The 18,362-nt window shown below is 31.7% G+C and overlaps 1 protein-coding gene across 10 annotated transcripts in view; it reads right to left on the bottom strand.

The window, feature by feature from the left end:
- DMD (dystrophin) overlaps positions 1 to 18,362 on the bottom strand; it is a 2,399,796-nt gene that overhangs the window by 1,526,339 nt on the left and 855,095 nt on the right. For all 10 annotated transcript variants that reach the window (XM_007493357.3, XM_056797113.1, XM_056797116.1 and 7 more), the window contains one exon: positions 13,910 to 13,997. In XM_007493357.3, the coding sequence (XP_007493419.2) occupies positions 13,910 to 13,997 (88 nt within the window). The remainder of the gene's footprint in view (positions 1 to 13,909; positions 13,998 to 18,362) is intronic.

Here is an 18,362-nt window from a genome sequence, read left to right as displayed (position 1 = left end):
GGATGCAAATTTGACCTCAGATACTACCTAGTTACATGACCCTGAGCAAGTTACTTCCTCCTGACTACCTAGACCTTGCCACTCTTTTGTCTTAGAATTGATACTAAGACAGATAATAAGGGTTTTCAATTTTTGATTCTGAAAATCCCAAACCCCCAAAGTCAGTTAATTCTCAAAAGTAAGCTTTTATTAGGGCAGCTAGATGGAAAACCTGAGTTCAAATCCAGCATCAAACACTAATTGTGTGATCCTGGGCAAGACATTTAACCTGTTTGCCTCAGTTTCCTTAACTGTAAAAATGAGCTGGAGAAGAAAATTGTGACCCACTCTTCTATCTTTGCCAAGAAAACTTGAAATTGTTGCACAGGAAGTAGGACATGTCTTTAAAAATTACTAATTGAAAGTTTTTCATTACTATATGTATATTTTCATGTTTTACATTTATTGCTATATTTATTAAATTGCAACTTTATAAATTTGGATTGGGAGTAGAAAGGGATGGGGATTGGCTCTGTGATTTTGCTATTAGAGAGAACTCCCAGGTGTGGAAAGTCCCTCTATCAACCTAGGTCAGCACCTTCTTTGCAACTTAGAGTTTCTAACTTGCCAGTAACATTTGAAAATTTAAGTGACTGAACCTATGTATGTGCAGCCACAAGCACAGTGTCAGAAGTAGGATAGGCTGAAAAGGAAAAAAGGAATCAGGAATTATTTAGTTCTAATCTAGCTAAATTTATTCTAATAACTATGAGTCTCCTTCCAGAACTGTGGATTTTTGTGTAAAAGGAACTCATGGCATGCAAACTATCTGAACAGATCTGGATCTACAAATTGTCTACAATTTAGTCTTGAGGTGACTTAAGTGACTTAACCATGGGCACACAACTAGATTCTTTCTCCTCTTTCTCAAATCTAGTTGTGTGGTCACTATGTTTTATATATACTAGATTAACTGTTTTATTTATATATATTGATATATTGATATATATATATATATAAATTATATATATGCTATAAACATATATAGATGCTATATGTATACATATTTATTTTATATCTGTATATACTAGATTATGCATATTTATATATGTAATCCAGTTGGGTGGCTATGGTATATCTATATCTATATATGTGTATATTAATATATATTAATACATGTATATATGGTAAATATTTATAAATATATGAAATATAAATAATGAATATATGGAAATATAATATATAATAACATCTGCATTGAATACTTATTATATACTAAGGTTGTAAGAATAGAAGATGAATTTGTAACCACTGTTGACCTCAAAGAAATGCTGTAAAGTGAGAAGACAGAATAAATATGTAAATCAATGCAGGAAAAGAACAATTATGAAAACTCACATTTCTATCAAGCCCTCAAGTTCAGCAACTATCTAGCATTATTACATAATATAAGAAATGCTGAGCTTCTAGGTGGCATGGAGGATAGAGTTCTGGAGTTGAAACCAGGAAAAACTGAATGCTGCCCTACCTCAGACACTTACTGTGGCCACGAGCCAATCCCTTAACTTCACAACTTCAACTTACACGCCTATAAAATGGGGACAACAATAGCCCTTAACTTAAGGTGGCATGGATGTGAGGATTAAATGGAATAATATATGTTAAGAACTTTGCAAATCTTATAGTGCTATAGAAATGCTAGTTTTCATTTATAAGAAATAGCAATTTGACAATTTTATTTAATAGATTATATCTAATTTGGGGATTCAATGAAGGATTTATGAAGGCAATGGTAGAATTTTGGTTGTTGGATCAAAATTCCAATGTGCAAATTTTATTTTAGGATGAGCAATCAGCATAAAAAATGATGTGGGCTTAGGATATGCATTGAAGAAAGAAGTCATAGTAGATACATTTAGGAAAGTAGTTTGAGCTCAGATGCTACATGAATTTTAGACTAAAGAGGTTAGACAGAATAGGTGTTGGAAAACCAGAATGGAAAAGAATGCAGTTAGAGTCCATAAATGTTTATTGTGCATCTGCTATTTCAAAGGCTCTATGCTAGGTATTGGAGATGCTCTGTGATCCCATAAACTTTGTGAGTGTTCAGAAGCAGGAAGACCCTATGATTTGCTAAGGGATATAAACATCAATTGTAGCCACTTTTTTGAGCAGATCATCTCCAAGTCACTAGTTACAGGCCATCAACTATAGATCATCTTAGCAGGGACTTTCCAAAGGTCATGAAACACTAGTATTTGGCCAACACTATCCTGGGAGACCAAGAAAGCAATAGTTTTGAAGCCAAGTTCTCTTTGGAGTGGTGGCAGTAAATCATAGGGACAAAGGGAGTATTGAGAATACAGCAAATTCCTAAAAAGCTAATGATTCCTTATAATAAAATAAACCTGACAGCAGTATCATTCTATCATATAAATCAAAAACAATTAATATAATAATCAATATATTAATATCATCACCAATATATGGAGGGTTAATTAATTCCAACCAAATAACTCTGAATCTAACATTAATAACTTATCAATCTTTAAATCACAATGAACTGAGTAAATACTTAGTGAATTCAGTGGGGGTATCAAAATTATCTTCACCCTTACTAGCTATGTGAACACTTGAAATTTAACCTTCAATTTCACCAGCTGTAAAATATCTACATGATTTGTTGGGAAGATAAAATCAGAATATATATGTAAAGCATTTTTTGTAAATTTTAGATCATTATATAAATATAAAAATCATTATGGAATATTATCTCATTTTACAGATGAAATTATAGATCAAATATTTGAGTTGCTTAAAGACATGGAAGTTTTGTTCAATTGTTTCAGTAGTGTCTGACTCTTTGTGACCCCATTTGGAGTTTTCTTGGCAGAGATCCTCAGTGTTTTGCCATTCCTCCTCCAGATAATTTTGTAGAAAAGGAAACAGAGAGTTAAGAGATTTGCCCAGGATCACACAGCTGGTAAGGGTCTGGGAAACAATTTGAACTCAGGAAGATGCGTCTTCTTGACTCCAGGTTCAGTACTCTATCAACTGTATTTCCTAGCAGCCCAATGACATGCTATTAGGAAATGAGAAAGCCAGAAGTAGAATTCAGGTCCTTATGCTCTTTCACCCATATGAAATGATTCTGAATAAATTATATCACTAAAGACATTAGGAATGGTTAAATATTTAATACATTAATACAATCATTCACTAAAGGGATCTCATTGAGAAGAAAAAAGTTTTCTAAAGGTAGTAAATTTATTTCCTTGTCTTTACATTAATGGTATCTAATTCCAAATTTTCCCTATTTTGAGTTAGAGTAAGAAAATCAATACTATTTTACTGAATACATGAAAAGATGTACTATTCTGTTTTACTGTGCATCTTAAGTATAATTAAAACTCAAGATTATACTGCTACATTCACTTGAAGCAGTCTAGTACATCAGTATCTTAGTATACATTTTTCGAGAACTACTTAAAAAGCCAATGATCTCAATATCTATTTTTCCATTTCATTTGTTAGATTTTTAAAAGTGTAAACAATTTCTAAAAAGACATTATGATGCTTAAAGAAACCATTTTGTGCTTGTGTATTAGAATCTCAGGATAATGGATTATAATCCATTCGCATCTCATATTCTAAATAGCCCCTAAAATAGTCTCTGAATAAATACATTGTTCCCAAAGGAAATGGATCATTAGTTGAAGTGCACCTATTAATTTTATTACCTGTGCCCCATGCATAACAGATTGCTAAACTAATTTTTAATTGTGGCACTATCCAACATGAAAGTACTTTGAAACTGGCACTTAGTATGAAGAATACCTTGTTGAGTACGTTCATCTTTAGCCGTGAATCCAAGGTAAAATAATGCAAAACCTGTGTTTTTCTAAATCTTGGCATACAAAGACATTTGCAATGACAACTTAAAATGAAGCTGGCTAATAAATGCTCTTCTTATTTTGAATGCACTTTATTTTAAGTGTCATGTCATTACAAACTCATTTGGCATTCAATTTAATGGCCTTCATCATGACACAAGTTCATTCAGAATCCATGAAGAGAGGGGACACATATTGGAGACTAAATTACCAGAGTTTTCATTCAGAGCCAGTTTTGTTTTCAAGTTTATCTTTCCATTTTAATGTACTTTTTTGAAATGAATAATTTCTATAAAAAGTAGGCTGACATGTATACATTTTATGGTTTGACCTTTTCTACTTTTAAATACCCCTGAACTATTACAGGTAGATATTGTATATTTCCCAACTTTTCCTGGATTGCCCCTTGTCCCCAAACGAACTATACAAAATATTACCCCCCCCCTAGAATCTTACAGTACAAAAGCATTTTTCTAGAAAACTCTATTTTAAGATGTGGAGGGCTACAAAAAAGTCGAAACAAAATTATATGGAACTGAGGAGGGAATAAGCCATGGAGAAACAGTGGGGTCTGACAGAGAACACATTATATAAGTGTGGCAAGACTAGGAAATCTGAAACTTTCAGGCTTTCACATCATGTAGATCAAAAGCCAAAACAAAACCCTAATAGTCAAGCTAATATGGTAGAACAGATGTATTTCCCATCAGTGGTCTAGACACTCTCTGTTTGAATCAGTTAAGTACAGAAGCACTCTGCATCACTTAAATTTATTTTTATAAGATTAGTATTAATTTTCTTCTTAAAACTACAATCTAGATCTTAGTAAGTAATATTTGTTGAAATGCATTTTAACTTAAAGTAATAATTATTCTTTATATTTAACTATATTTTATTAAATTTGTTCTTCATAGTCCTTGATTGCCACATAGAAAAAAATATTAAATAATGTTTGAGATTTGTTTAATATTTCTAATGAGAGAAGAAATAGGAAAAGACTAGGGAAGTGAGAGATGGAAGAGATAGAGATTAGGGAGGGATGAAGAAAGAGAATGCATTTTTGATTATAAAGATTGAAAGTGAATGTAAGAAAGCATTTCTAATGAAGCCTAGGGAAAACAAGAATTATATTAAGCCAAAATATTTTGCGCCAGCACAATTTTCCTTTTCTCTTTATTATTGAAGTGGATGTAATGTGCTGACACAGGACTGGGTCTGATTATTCCAAAATGTAGGAAAAATAAAACTCTCAAAGTATAACCAAATAGGAGAAGGTGAAAAGAGAACAGGGGACTAGAATTAGGAAATTCTACAATAACATCAAACTGTTTCCTTATGTAAAAACCTATCTTTTAAACATGTATATTCTCACACTGATGTTGCATGATTGTGACTCATGAAACACCAAGATCAATGAAAAATCAAATTTTCAGGTGACCCAAAGGATGAGAGAAATGCATGCTTAGTAAAAATAGACTATAGAATAATTGCAAAGTGTGACTTGTGTGTAAAAAGTGATGAAAAAATATATATTTCCCAGGATATATATGATTTTAAAAGAGCTTTATTGATCATATAGCATAGAATAGTGAATGATAATAAACAAATAATGCCAACAGGGCAATTAAAATAAAAAATGTTGACTACATAGAAAAAAGTCTTTAGCATGTTCATTTAAGTTTTAAAGATTGGTAGTAAAAAATGGACAAGAATTTTTAAAAAGCATGAATAGTTGGAATCTCCTTTCATTCAGTGAGTGTCCATTCTGATGGGATTCGATAATTATCCATATCTTTAATTAAAAATAGTAGAATAAATAACTCAAGATTTAATGAAAAGTTTACTTAATTATAGTTTTGAAATCTTTTTATTAATTTCTCTAATTTTATGTAAAAATAATTATATTCAGAGAGTAAGTTAAGTTGTATAAAGTATTATTCTCATAACAATATAGTGAAGTAAATAGTATGATGTCTCTTCCTCATTTTACAGATGAGAAAATTGAAACTGAGCAGTTAAGTTATTTGCATATTGCATTACACAGAAAGTATCAAAGCTAGGATATGAATCCTTTACTCCTCTGACTTCAAGTCCATCTAGCTTTTTACATCCTTTTATGTTAAAAAAAAAAGTTTGCAAAAACCTGTTACTCCTTCTCCCAATTAACCATAATTACAAGACACCTAGTTGCTTAAATTACAGTGTCATAATAAAGGCACTGCCACTAGATTACCACTTAATCTAATTGATTCAAGGAAATAAACAGCCTCTTGAATTGTAAATCTACCAACTCAAGACAAAAAAGTGATGGCAGTCATTACGGAAATTATCTCTAGCAAATTTTTCATGCCAACCTGGCTTCTCTTTAACTTCTAGCTCTGGTTCAGGCCATTCACTATCCCTACTTTACAACTGAATATGTCGATTCATGGGATGTAATGGATCTGTAGAAAATATCACAGGAGATTTAAATTAGGGGAAGGAAGGGAGTGAAGAAGAAACATAGAATGAATGTCAAAAAATATTTCACCTGCAAAAGTACTCCCTGGTATCAGTACAGATTATAAACACATACATATATATAGATATATATACATTTATGTATATATATCTATATATCTATATATATATTATACGCACACCTGACTACCTGAGCACTGATACCTGAATTGTCTGACAAAAATTTGATCTATGACTTAAAGTAGTGAATTTCATTTCATAACCTATTTAGTTAAATTGAAAAGTAGCACATTCCAATAAATTCTATTAATAAAAAGGAAACAATGTAGCATGATAAGCATCATTGGTGCTCTAACCCTATTTCGAGTGTTAGATCAATAAAAATTAGGCATTTGAGGGGCTTCTCAAAGCTTTTAAAAAACAAGATTACTTATTCAGCATTGCTTGATTATTCGGTGAGAAGGTACTTGACCCTTTCACCAGGCTACTCATTAATTTCTTCCAAAACTAAGCAGCTCTTAACAACAGATTTCAGAAATGACTGGTTTTGCTGATTAGCGGTACTTCATCTGTACCACCTGTGAAAATGGAGGAAACAGCTAAACTGTCACTCCCAATGTCAGTGAAAGTGGTCATCCAATAAAATGGATTAATGAGGGAAACTGCAATTAGGACAATCTAGCCTTGTTTTAAGGATTTCAAAAAAAAAAAAAAACTCTGGGTATTGAAGATGGTTAGGATTTTGAAAAGTAAAAAATGGAACAGGAAAAAGGCTTCCCATTAAAGGGAAGTGTCTGAGGAAAATCATGGAGGAAGGGAAGCAATTTTTTTTTATTTTCAAAATGGTGATTAACGTGTAATGTTTCTGTGGGAATATGAAGAGATAAGATTGGAAAGGTAGCTTGCAGATAGACAGCAGAACCAACATTTTTTGGAAAGAGTACTCAGTATGGTTTGAGTAGAGCTCCATACTGGGAGACTACATAAATGTCCTACTTGTGTGTCCTAAAATGGGCAAATAGTTTAAATTCCTGGGTTTTGGTTTCTATACTTATAAAATAAGGATGTTATACTGAATGAACCTCTTAGGTACCTTCTTAATCTGAACCTATGATTTCTGTTTTAAAACTTTTTAAATTAATGCTATTAAAAATCTAAATCATTAAGAAAAAATGTTTATGTTTTATGAAAACCATTATATTTTTAGATCTCAATAAAGTTTTTGAGCTTATACATGACTGAATCTAAAGTAAATAATTTTTGAATGAATCAATTTCCATGTGATACAATCTTTAGAGTTATACATTAAAGTGTATGAGCACATACTAGAGGGACAATAGTTCAGTGCAAATGATCATTTAAAATAAAATATAGAGGGCAGTTAGGTGGCTCAGTAGCTTGAGAGATGGAAAACTCTGGGTTCAAATTTGGACTCAAACATTTCCTAACTGTGATCCTAGGCAAGTCACTTAACCCGCCCCCATTGTCTAGTCCTTTCCATTCTTTTCTCTTGGAATATATATACAGTATTGATTCTGAAATAGGTGAGGAGCTTATGAATAAATAATTATATGATTATTATGATATGATATATATAATATATGATATAATTATGGTCTTCTTTAGCGTAATTATTTTGAAAGGCAATCGATGACTGATGTAACTATTGATCAAGATATATTTGGAACTTGATTGGAATTGACTAGAATTAGGTCTGCCTCTTTTCCCCCAAGTTATAAGCTATTTCTTCTTTGGATATTAATTTTGATTTGGGATGGTGAAGTTATTTGAAGCCACAGCTGATGAATGCGGTAAATAATCTAGTTGGGTCATATTATTTGAGGAAAAAACATGAAATTAATGAAATGGATCACCTCATATCACTAGTAAATTGACTCTGAAGGAAATTCCAAGACGAGTTCAACAGTCTTTTGGCTAAATCCTCATTCTTGCAATAAATATTTAGGCATCCAAGGTGAATATGTTCTGAAGTATAATCCTCATTTGATGTATTTTTTCTTCTATGTTTATTTTAAAAATAACTTTATGGTTGCTCCATCACCTGTACTACATATACATATCCTATATGAGCACTCATGCATATATATATATACATATGTATAAAAGCATATATGGAGTACTATCATGAGAAAATATATTCAACATATACCTTGTGTTACTGATATATTAACTCATACTAGTGATGATTTATACACATCATATATACTCTAGAGTTCTAGATATTTAGTTTAAATTGTCTCAACACACATTGAAAGCCAAAAGAAACAAGAAAATGCTAACTGTTATTTTTTTTATCAGCATTTTATAGCTTGTTCAGTCATTTTAGTCATGTCCAACTCTTTGTGACCGTATTTGAGGTTTTCTTGGAAAAGACACTGGGAGTGATTTGGCATTTTATTCTCCAGTTTACATTTCTTGAGAGGAAACTGAGGCAAACAGGGTTAAATGATTTCTTCTTGGTTACACAACTAGTAAGTGTTTGAAGCTAATTTTGAATTCAGGTCTTCTTCACTCCAGTCCTGACACTCTATCCACTGTGTCATCTTTTATCAGTCTAGCATGAGAGAAAACAATTATTATGAAGTTATATTTCTGGGGGATTAATTATAGGTCATACACAGGAGGAGACTATCTAGGAAGACAGGGGACACAGCTTTTGCTTACTTTCTCTGACAGAGGTTGTCAGAAACTTTATATATCTCTGATATCCCTAAATTGCATTTGGGAATTTTAGTGCCTGCTTCTCTACCAGTAGATCTCCTAGAGATTAGGGGTCAATTTGGACATTCTCCTGATACCAGTATATACCTTAGTCCCAAACAATCCACTTTGTGTCAGTTACAGTATTTCTATCCACTCTCGAGAAATAATCGCATAACAGAAAGAATATATACTTTACCAAGTAAAAGATGGGGGGAAATGACAGGAAAAAGAAAAAGCTCAGGACTTTCAGGCTCTGATTTTGTTTGAGAAATATTTTGAATTAAGTGTGAATTAATTTCCTAGCACAGCATCTATCTTTCTTGACATTTACTGTAGGTGAAACATAAGCACAAGTCCAATTGCCTATCTTGTAACTAGCATCTTTACAGATGGAATAAAGCTAAAGATTATGGGTTACAGCAAGTCTTTCTCTTCTTTCTTTCCAGTATAAATTCCCTTTCTTCTCAAATATAGGAATTCACATCCAAATCATGTGGAATGGTATGTCTCAGGAGACCATAGGTCCCTCACCTCAACCAGAGGGATTTAAACAAAAACTAGATAACCATTGGAAGGGTGAGTTTAAGAGGAGATTCTTCTCCAGATTAGATTAGAAAATCTCTGAGATTCCCTGACTCTGAAAATGCACTAAATTCCTACACAGGAAACAACTTAATTATCTGACTAAAAACAAACAAACAAACAAAAAACTTCTATTAAAAATGTTTTCGTCTTAAAGGGAATCAGTGATATACTAATTATTATATATAATTTCCTCATAATTATTCATTCTTCTCTACTTCTATAATGAATTAGCACAAATAGAATGGTGGACCTACAGTTCCAGACTCAGATATTCATTGGCTTTAAAACTATGATGGAAAAATCATTTCACCTCTGTCTCAGTTTCCTCATCTCTAAAATGGAGATAATAAGCACCTGCTTCCCAGGAGTTGTTTGTAAATAAGATAAGATATTTGTAAAGTCCTTTACTAATTTTAGAGTGCTACCAGAAATTCCAACTATCATTATTGGCACTGTTCACCACCTCTCTTTTTGGTTCCTCTCACTTTTCTCTCTCTCAGTTCTTCTCTTACCTTTCTGACTTTCTTACTTTTGCTCTCCAAAAGTTTAGGCATTTCCCAAAGTCTTTCTCTTAGCTATTTTATCTATCAAGTATGTACTCTATTTCTTAGAGTATCCTTAGGGCTTCATTTATCATCTCTGTATACACTTAAATATTTAAATGACTGGTAATTTCATTGGTGTGGACAGTTTCTTTACTGGTGGAAGTGAAGTTTATCTATAGTTTTAAGAGAATTTTTTTTTTATTTTTCTTTACATCAGTGACTAAAATCTCTACAATCTTCCTCCATTTGTCCCAAACTCCAGACTCATATTTAGATGTGCAAATATTTAAGCCTACTATGCACCAAACACTCTGTTAGGTATTGGAACATAAAGACAAAAATTAAACCATATCTACACTCATGAAGCACATATTCTATTGAAAAAATATGCATGTAAGTAAATATACTATATTATGTGGAAATACAAAATAGTTTTGAGATGATTAGAAAAGGTCCAGAAGATCTGCTCTTTGACAAAAGATAGAAATTTTGATAGGTGTAAGTGAGGGTAGAGTAAATTCCAGGTCTGGAATACTCTGAAAAGACATAAATAGAAACTAGAGGTGGAAGGCAGGTAAGGAATAGCAAGAATGTTTGGGTGTACCATAAAATTCACAAGAGGGAATAATGTGTATGTAATAATTCCAAAAGGCACATCTTAATTTAAGTTTGGGTTAAATGAGCTAAAATAAGTAAAACACTTTGCAAATCTCAAAATGCTAAAGAATTTAGGCAATAGTATTAATAACTGTTATCCTGTTATAAGAGCTTGTTGTTGTTATTATCAGAATCAGGATACAAATGATAAGGTGAGAAAATTATATTTGGTCCTAGAAGGGGGTGATATTGGATCTTTAACAGTATGTTATGATCAGTGCTCTAGAAAATGTCACTTCAGTAGCTCTAAATATGACAGAATGGAGAGGGAAAATCAGTTAGGGGACTAATCACTGGTCCAGGTGAGCAGTAATAAGAACTGAAAGGGAATGATGGTCTTCTGAATGGAGAGAAGGTGAGAGATATTTGAGATATGCTAGAGATGGAACCGGCAAAATCTGGTAACCAGTTGACTTTTTCATATGAAAAATTAAGTGTCAAAATATTTCTAAAGTTGTAGACCTGGGTCACTAGACATATAGCAATAGACAAAAGGATTGGCAGAGATAAGGAAGACTGGAAGAGAAAGGGGTGCAGGTGAAAGTATTGAGACTTTTTTAGAAGCTTTAGTTGTAGATGACAATGGAACACCCAGTTTGGAATTTTCAAGAGGCAGCTTCTGCTATGATACTAGATAGGAGAGATAGTAGAATTTGTTAAGTAAATGTGGGATTCGTTTATATAGAAATTACAGGGGAACATAGGAGGGCTAATTAAATAAGCAGGAGAAAGAGAATAGTGACAATATACCTTCCAGAACAATACCTTGGAGTAAATCTACAAGTAAGGAGTCCTATAGGTTAATGGTCTGATAAAGGAAATTGAGGGGTGGTTATTTGGGTAAGTAAAACAGTGTCACAAAAACTCAGAGGTGAGAGTATCCTACAGCCTATGGTCAATAGTGTATCATCAAATACTACAGAGTTCAAGGGGGGGGATGAAGATTTGGCAGTAAAAAGATTATTGGTAATTTTGAAGACAGTAATTCCATTTGTGTAATGAGGCAGGAAACTAGTGTGAAAGGAATTGAGAAAGAATAGAAAAGAAAAAATAAGCAACAAGTGTAGAAAGATTTTTTATGACTTGACTAAGAGAGGACAGATACAAGACAATAGTTTGGGGGACAGTGGGGTGAAGGATTTTGCTTTGTATTTAAGGATGAGGAAAATGTGGCAGTGTTTACATTTGTAAGCCGCAGGGCATAAACCAGAAGACAGGATGATTGAAAACTGGAAAGATACACATGATGATTGACATTGCAACTTACCCAGTATATATAGAGTGGTTGGCCTTGGCTAAAAGAAATGCCACTTCTTAGGTGGAGTTTATAGTAAAAGAGGAGGAAATGGCAAACTATGTCAAGGAGTTTTGATACTAGGGCAGAAGAAGGAGCTAATGGTAAATGAGTTCTGTTTTCTTAGTTTTGAGGTCAGGTTCTCTGGTGAGGGATTGGGAATAGAGAAAGGTAAAAAAAGGCTTAAGAGAAAATAAAGTTTGGAACAGTCTCTATATTGAAAATTAGATAAAGTGTATTAAATACTTCATGTCAGACTCTGTGTACTCATAGTATATATATATATATACATATATATGTGTGTGTGTGTGTGTAGTATGGAGGAGACACTCAATAAACATTTATTATTGTTTTAGAATTGATATGTCCTTGACTTTCATTAATTCAATATTGCAAAAATAAGTACAATAGTTCAATAGGACCTAAATTAATTGTGTTTTGTCAAATGTTGAGTATGTATTATGTATAACTATATATAAATATATATACATACACATATATAAATTAAATAATTTAAAATGTTACTATTCTAGTTAAAATGTTACTATATAATTATCAATTAAGACAAAGTTTTTTCAATAAAAGTTTATTTCTGTTTGCTTTTTTAATAGTGATTTTGTTTTGGGGGAGTTTTTTTCCCAGAAGAGGAAAATTGTGAAAGAGAAAATGTGAAAATCATATGTAGCATTGCCTGTATATAACATTAAGAAAAGAAGAAAATAATGACCAGTTAATTTAGATGCAAAATATTAGAACTGATTTCCAGTTAGTATAGAATCTGCTGAAGAGACAGCTCGGTGTTACAGTGATTAGATTGTTGGACTTGGAGTCAGGAAGACTTCAGTTCAAACAAAGCCTTGGACATTTTTGCTTTGTGATACCAGATAAATCATTGAAACTCTTAGTTTGTTTCAGTCAGCTTCCTAATTTGTAAAATAGAAATAGTAATAGTATTTATCTTATAATTTATTGTAAGGATAAAATGAGATATTTGTAAAATGTTTTAAAAATCTTAAAGTACAACAGAAAAGCTAGCTATTATTGTTACTATCATAGTTATTCTCAGGGAACTCCAGTGAGGAAACTCCTTTTATCAATACAGATCTACAACTGCTCTGGAGCAGTTTTAGAAAGTTGCCAGGAATCATCATGTTGAGAGGGCAAGTGACTTCTCCAGGAGGAAATGGCTAGTATAATTAGTATAATTCTGAGAAAGAACTTGAACCCCAGATCTCTCTCTCTCTCTCTCTCTCTCTCTCTCTCTCTCTCTCTCTCTCTCTCTCTCTCTCTCTCTCTCTCTCTCCTCTCTCTCTCTCTCTCTCTCTCTCTCTCTCTCTCTCTCTCTCTCTCTCTCTCTCTCTCTCTCTCTCTCTCTCTCTCTCTCTCTCTCTCTTTCTTTCTCTCTCTCTCTCTCTCCCCCTCTCAATTCTCCTCCCTTCCCCCTCTCTTCTATATGCCATATTGCCTCTCAATAGGTTTTTAAACACAGCTTTAAAATTATTTCTGAACAACATAGTTTTAAAATGTTCTTCACCAGGATGCTTATCTTGGTTTTCTATACATACATATTATCTTCACCTGGAAGCAAAATGAAAATGATATTTTTCTTTTTCATTGACAGAAAAATAATAACAATAAAAAATCATAACCTTGCTTTTAATTTTAATTTGAATTCATAAATGGATTTTCTAATACAATTCTTGTGATAAATATAAACCTATGTGTTTATCAAATCCCTAAGAAGATTATCTAAATCAACTCTGTGTAATTACCATTCACCATCTGTTCCACCAGGGCCTGAGCTGATCTGCTGGCATCTTGTAGTTTTCTGTACTTCTCGGGCTTTTCTCGCTCTATAGCCTGTAGAATGACAGTAAAGGTGAATATTTCAATACAGGAATTTCGAAGCTATATAATAATAGTAACTTCTAAAGAGTCTTTCTAGTCCTGAGTGATTTTATGTTCTTTTTTTTAAAATCACTCTACTCTCAGTGATTTCTCTGTTCTTTCCCAGCATAAGCAGAATGATATTACAATGATAGCAAAACCTATTGTTGTGCCATTTCTCTATGATGTTCTGTCACAGGCTTTTATACTTTAATGACCATTTCATCTCTAAAGTTCTTAAGTCAGATGATAGTTAAGTCACAGCATTATTACTTCTTTCTACATTTCTTCAAACTATATAGATTCCTGAAAAACGAAAGTAAAATGCTTAAATTAGCATGATATATTGTTAAAAGTTATATTTAACTCAGAAATATCTAGAGGGGAAAGGTATTACATTATTTAATAAGAGCAAAATATATTCCAAGTGATAAACACAATAGAAAGTATTTGTAATCATTTATGATTTCAAATAGTCAGATAGTATTATATGTTATCTGCTTTCAAACATAATCATACACAATTAAAGTCTTCTATTATTCAGTTAATAAAGGATGAATAATTTACTCTATTCCTTGTACAGCATATGATTGAAAATTTTGATGTTAGAAATTATATAGTCAAAACCTCAAAGTTATAAAAGTTAGAGTAGGAATTGACAGTATAGCTCATTTTACAGATGAAGAAAAAAAGTCCATTAAGTTAAAATAGCTTGTCCAAAGTCACACAGCCAGTTAGTGACCAAATCAGAATGAGAATCCAAATCTCTTATTGTCATATTGTAGCATACTGAAAAATCATTATATCATAGATCCTCTGTTCTTTAGAGAAGAAGAATATTAACTTTGGGGATCTTTCTTTAAAACTTGGTTGTTGCCATAGGTATTTAAAGTAATTTATCAGTTTACACAAGACATAAATGGACAAGTTTATAAAGGCACATATGCCTAACTCTTTACCTTCATATATTTCTAACCTAACTTAAATATAACAGAAAGACTTCACATGTGCTTTAAGAAATAGTTGAAGATCTGTAAAATGATTTTTCCAATATATCAATAAAAAAACTATGATATTTTCCTTATAGTTTTAGATTTCACCTAATCCTATATTATTTTAAGAATTTAGTATCATTCAATAGTACTTATCGATTCTTTTAAAAATAAGTTTATGAATAAATTTGGATTCAAAGTCCAGACAAGTGATTCTTGCAGCATGGGAAAATGAACTTGGAACAGAATAAAATATCAAATTTGATTCAACTCAAATATTTTTAAAAATTTAGTTAAAATTTTTCAAACAAGAATAGAATGAGAGATAATGGAGATTTGTGGTTATTCTATCTGCATTTGAAATCTGCCAGTGATCTCAAGCTTTTAATAACCTCAAATCTGTTAAATCACAATGATCAGGCTCTCCAAAAGAAAGAAATGAGTTTTTTTTTAACACTTTGAATACTACTTGCAAACATCATAAGCTACAGATTATGGAGCTCTGGTACTTAACTTTTATAATTGTAGCTAAAGCATCTTAATTATCAGGAAGGACATATACATTCAGTGATGCAATGACCCCATAAGCTAATTGCTGGATTACATGATATATAAATTTGAGACAGATAAAAATCTTCTTGAAATAATAAAAAACACCACCACTAATGATAACAATAACAATAATAATGTAACCACACTATCTAACTTGCAGAAATAGGGACTTGGAAACTCCAATTTGTTAGGGTTTACTTTCAGCTTGCCCCTTCAATTTCTGTGAAATCTATCCTCTATTTCCCTGGCCTTCTTTCCTTACTAATGTATCTGTGTTCTGATATTTTAAGAATTTCCTTGTTAAAAGGCAAATGTCAATTGTAATGAGCTACAGGCTCTTCAGAAGAATTTAGATCAATATTTTTTTAAGCAGAAGCAATATTCAATGTTATCACCAGAGCTCCAGGGGTAAATGCACATTTGAAACAGCTCCATTTGTGAACCATAGTGGCAAAAGACAAACACAAATCAAAAAAAAAAAAGGGTTGCTGGAAGACATTTTAATGGTTCCTCTTTTCTAACAGAATTGTTTCTATTTTATCTAGTTTACCATTTTGACATTTGTTTTCCTATAAAGCATGTGAGAAAATTATGTATTCCATGAAAGAAATACTTAAATAGGACATATATTCTGAACATCATTGTGATATTTCTAAGCTTATATAGGCATACGTAGAGATTTAGTTAATATTATCAACAAATGGAGTAAAACTGTAGAATTTCACTGTCCCTCAATGGGTTCTTATTTGTTTATCTGCATCTTTAAGGTTGTCCTTTTCTAGACACCATGCAATCTCAATATTGTTCCTAAAAGTAACAACCAGACCATATTTCATGTAGGTTGGATTAGTTGGCCTGTGAGGTCCCTTCTCACCCTGAAATTCTATGATTTGGTCAGCAATTATCAGGGATTGGTGCCACATTCAGGAAAAATGAGCTTGGATGATATGCAGAGAAGGAAAAGTTTCTGGCTCAGAAGCTGGGAAGAACTGGGTTTGAATCCTATTTCAGACACATACTAGCTACTATTTATATACATGCAAAATACTTCACCTCTTCTGGTTTCATATTATTGATTCATGTGGTGAAGGAGTTAGGCTTGATGCTTTCTAGCTTTAAGATTCCTCTTACATTCTCACTGAAGTACTCATGTGCTAAAGTATTATGTATGTATAAAGAATTTGTTTTATATGAATTTATTTGTACATGAACTATCAAGGAATCACAATATTTACATTCATTTTCATTTAATAATAAAGGATACTGAATTTTGGATATAAAATATTGGTTAATAGAATGCTAAAATGTTCCTTTTGGTCTTATTTTCTAAGGACATGGAAATAGGGAATTCTGTCCCAAAATTCAAAGTGAAGCTTCTTATTAATTTAAAGCATAGACTATCATTTTTTCTGATCTGCTTCCATTTGAGTGAAAGTAAAGAAGTGGTTAGGAAAAAGGAAAAAGGAGGTTTAAAAGACCATTACAAAAAACCTTGACCTTGTGTTATTGTTGTTGTTTTTCCCATCAAAATGGGAGTAAAAGCTTCATATATTTTAAAGTGTGTTTTCACCTTAATATAGTGATATCTGTTCTTTAGATTAAAATCTATCCTGCAAACATGTCTCATAGTTTCTAAGGTATTGAGAACTTCTCATTTAAAGTGAAAAAAATAAGCTATCATGGGAAAGTGTATTATTAATAGTTTCTACAGGAATATATTATTAATATCAAAATATTAGTTCACAAAAACTAAAAGAACAATATATTTAATCCTGAAATTTTAAAATATAAGCTTAAATGGTAAAGATCAACCTATTTATTTTTTAAAAATGGAAAAGTTCCATTATTTTTATCTAGTTATCAGAAAAGAGGAGTTCTGTGTTTCTGTATTAATAAGATCACATGATAATCTGTAAGGTCCCATGATATCATTCACTAATATCTCTTAATATCCATCTATTTAATATAATCTTACCTAATACTTAAAGAATGAAAAACAACAAATTTTACTTGCCTTATTTGGTTATTAATTCATCATCACTTATTATTTCCTTAGTGTATGCATTCATTGAACCTTTTTAATGTATGTGTCTCATCAATTATAAATATTTGCTACCTTATAAATGTGTTCCTTGTATACCTTAGGCTTTGTCTTTGCAAGTAACATTAACTTATCAAGAAATGTCTCATCCATGGTTAATACAAGTCATTAGGTGGTCATACCAAAATTTGTATCACCATATATAAATTTTCATTTCTTAATCATTTTTATTTGCAAATGATTTTACAATGACTAATAGTTATATAAACAGAAATCAGAATGGAAAATTCTTACAGAACAGGAAATATGTGTCCAGCAGTTTTCTCTACTGTCTACTACTTTTCAGATAAATTCAGATTTTAATTAAAGGAATTAGTCAAAACAGAGTAAAATTATCATTATGAGAGGGAAAGACTGATCAATTTTAAATGCTTTCATTTATAAAAATGTAAAAAGTTGACCTACTATTAATAGATTTATTGGGGCAGAAAACTCAAAGGGAAATGAATTGGGTTACAGGTGATTGACATCTTTCATTTTAAAAAAAAGAATCAATACAATTGACATTCATGAGAAATTTTCATGATGCTGAAATACATATTGGCATACATATTGGCAAAGGAAGAACTAAGAAAATAAATGCATTAAATATCTATCCATCATAATTTATACATTTATGTATATAAATATAGATATGTATACACATATACCTACATCTCATGTATCATTAATGTACATATGTATCCTGATTTT

Source organism: Monodelphis domestica, chromosome 4 (genome assembly GCF_027887165.1).
Source record: "Monodelphis domestica isolate mMonDom1 chromosome 4, mMonDom1.pri, whole genome shotgun sequence".
Taxonomy (NCBI): Eukaryota; Metazoa; Chordata; class Mammalia; order Didelphimorphia; family Didelphidae; genus Monodelphis; species Monodelphis domestica.
The sequence above is the reverse complement of the archived record's forward strand: the minus strand, read 5'-3'. Positions and strand labels throughout refer to the sequence as shown.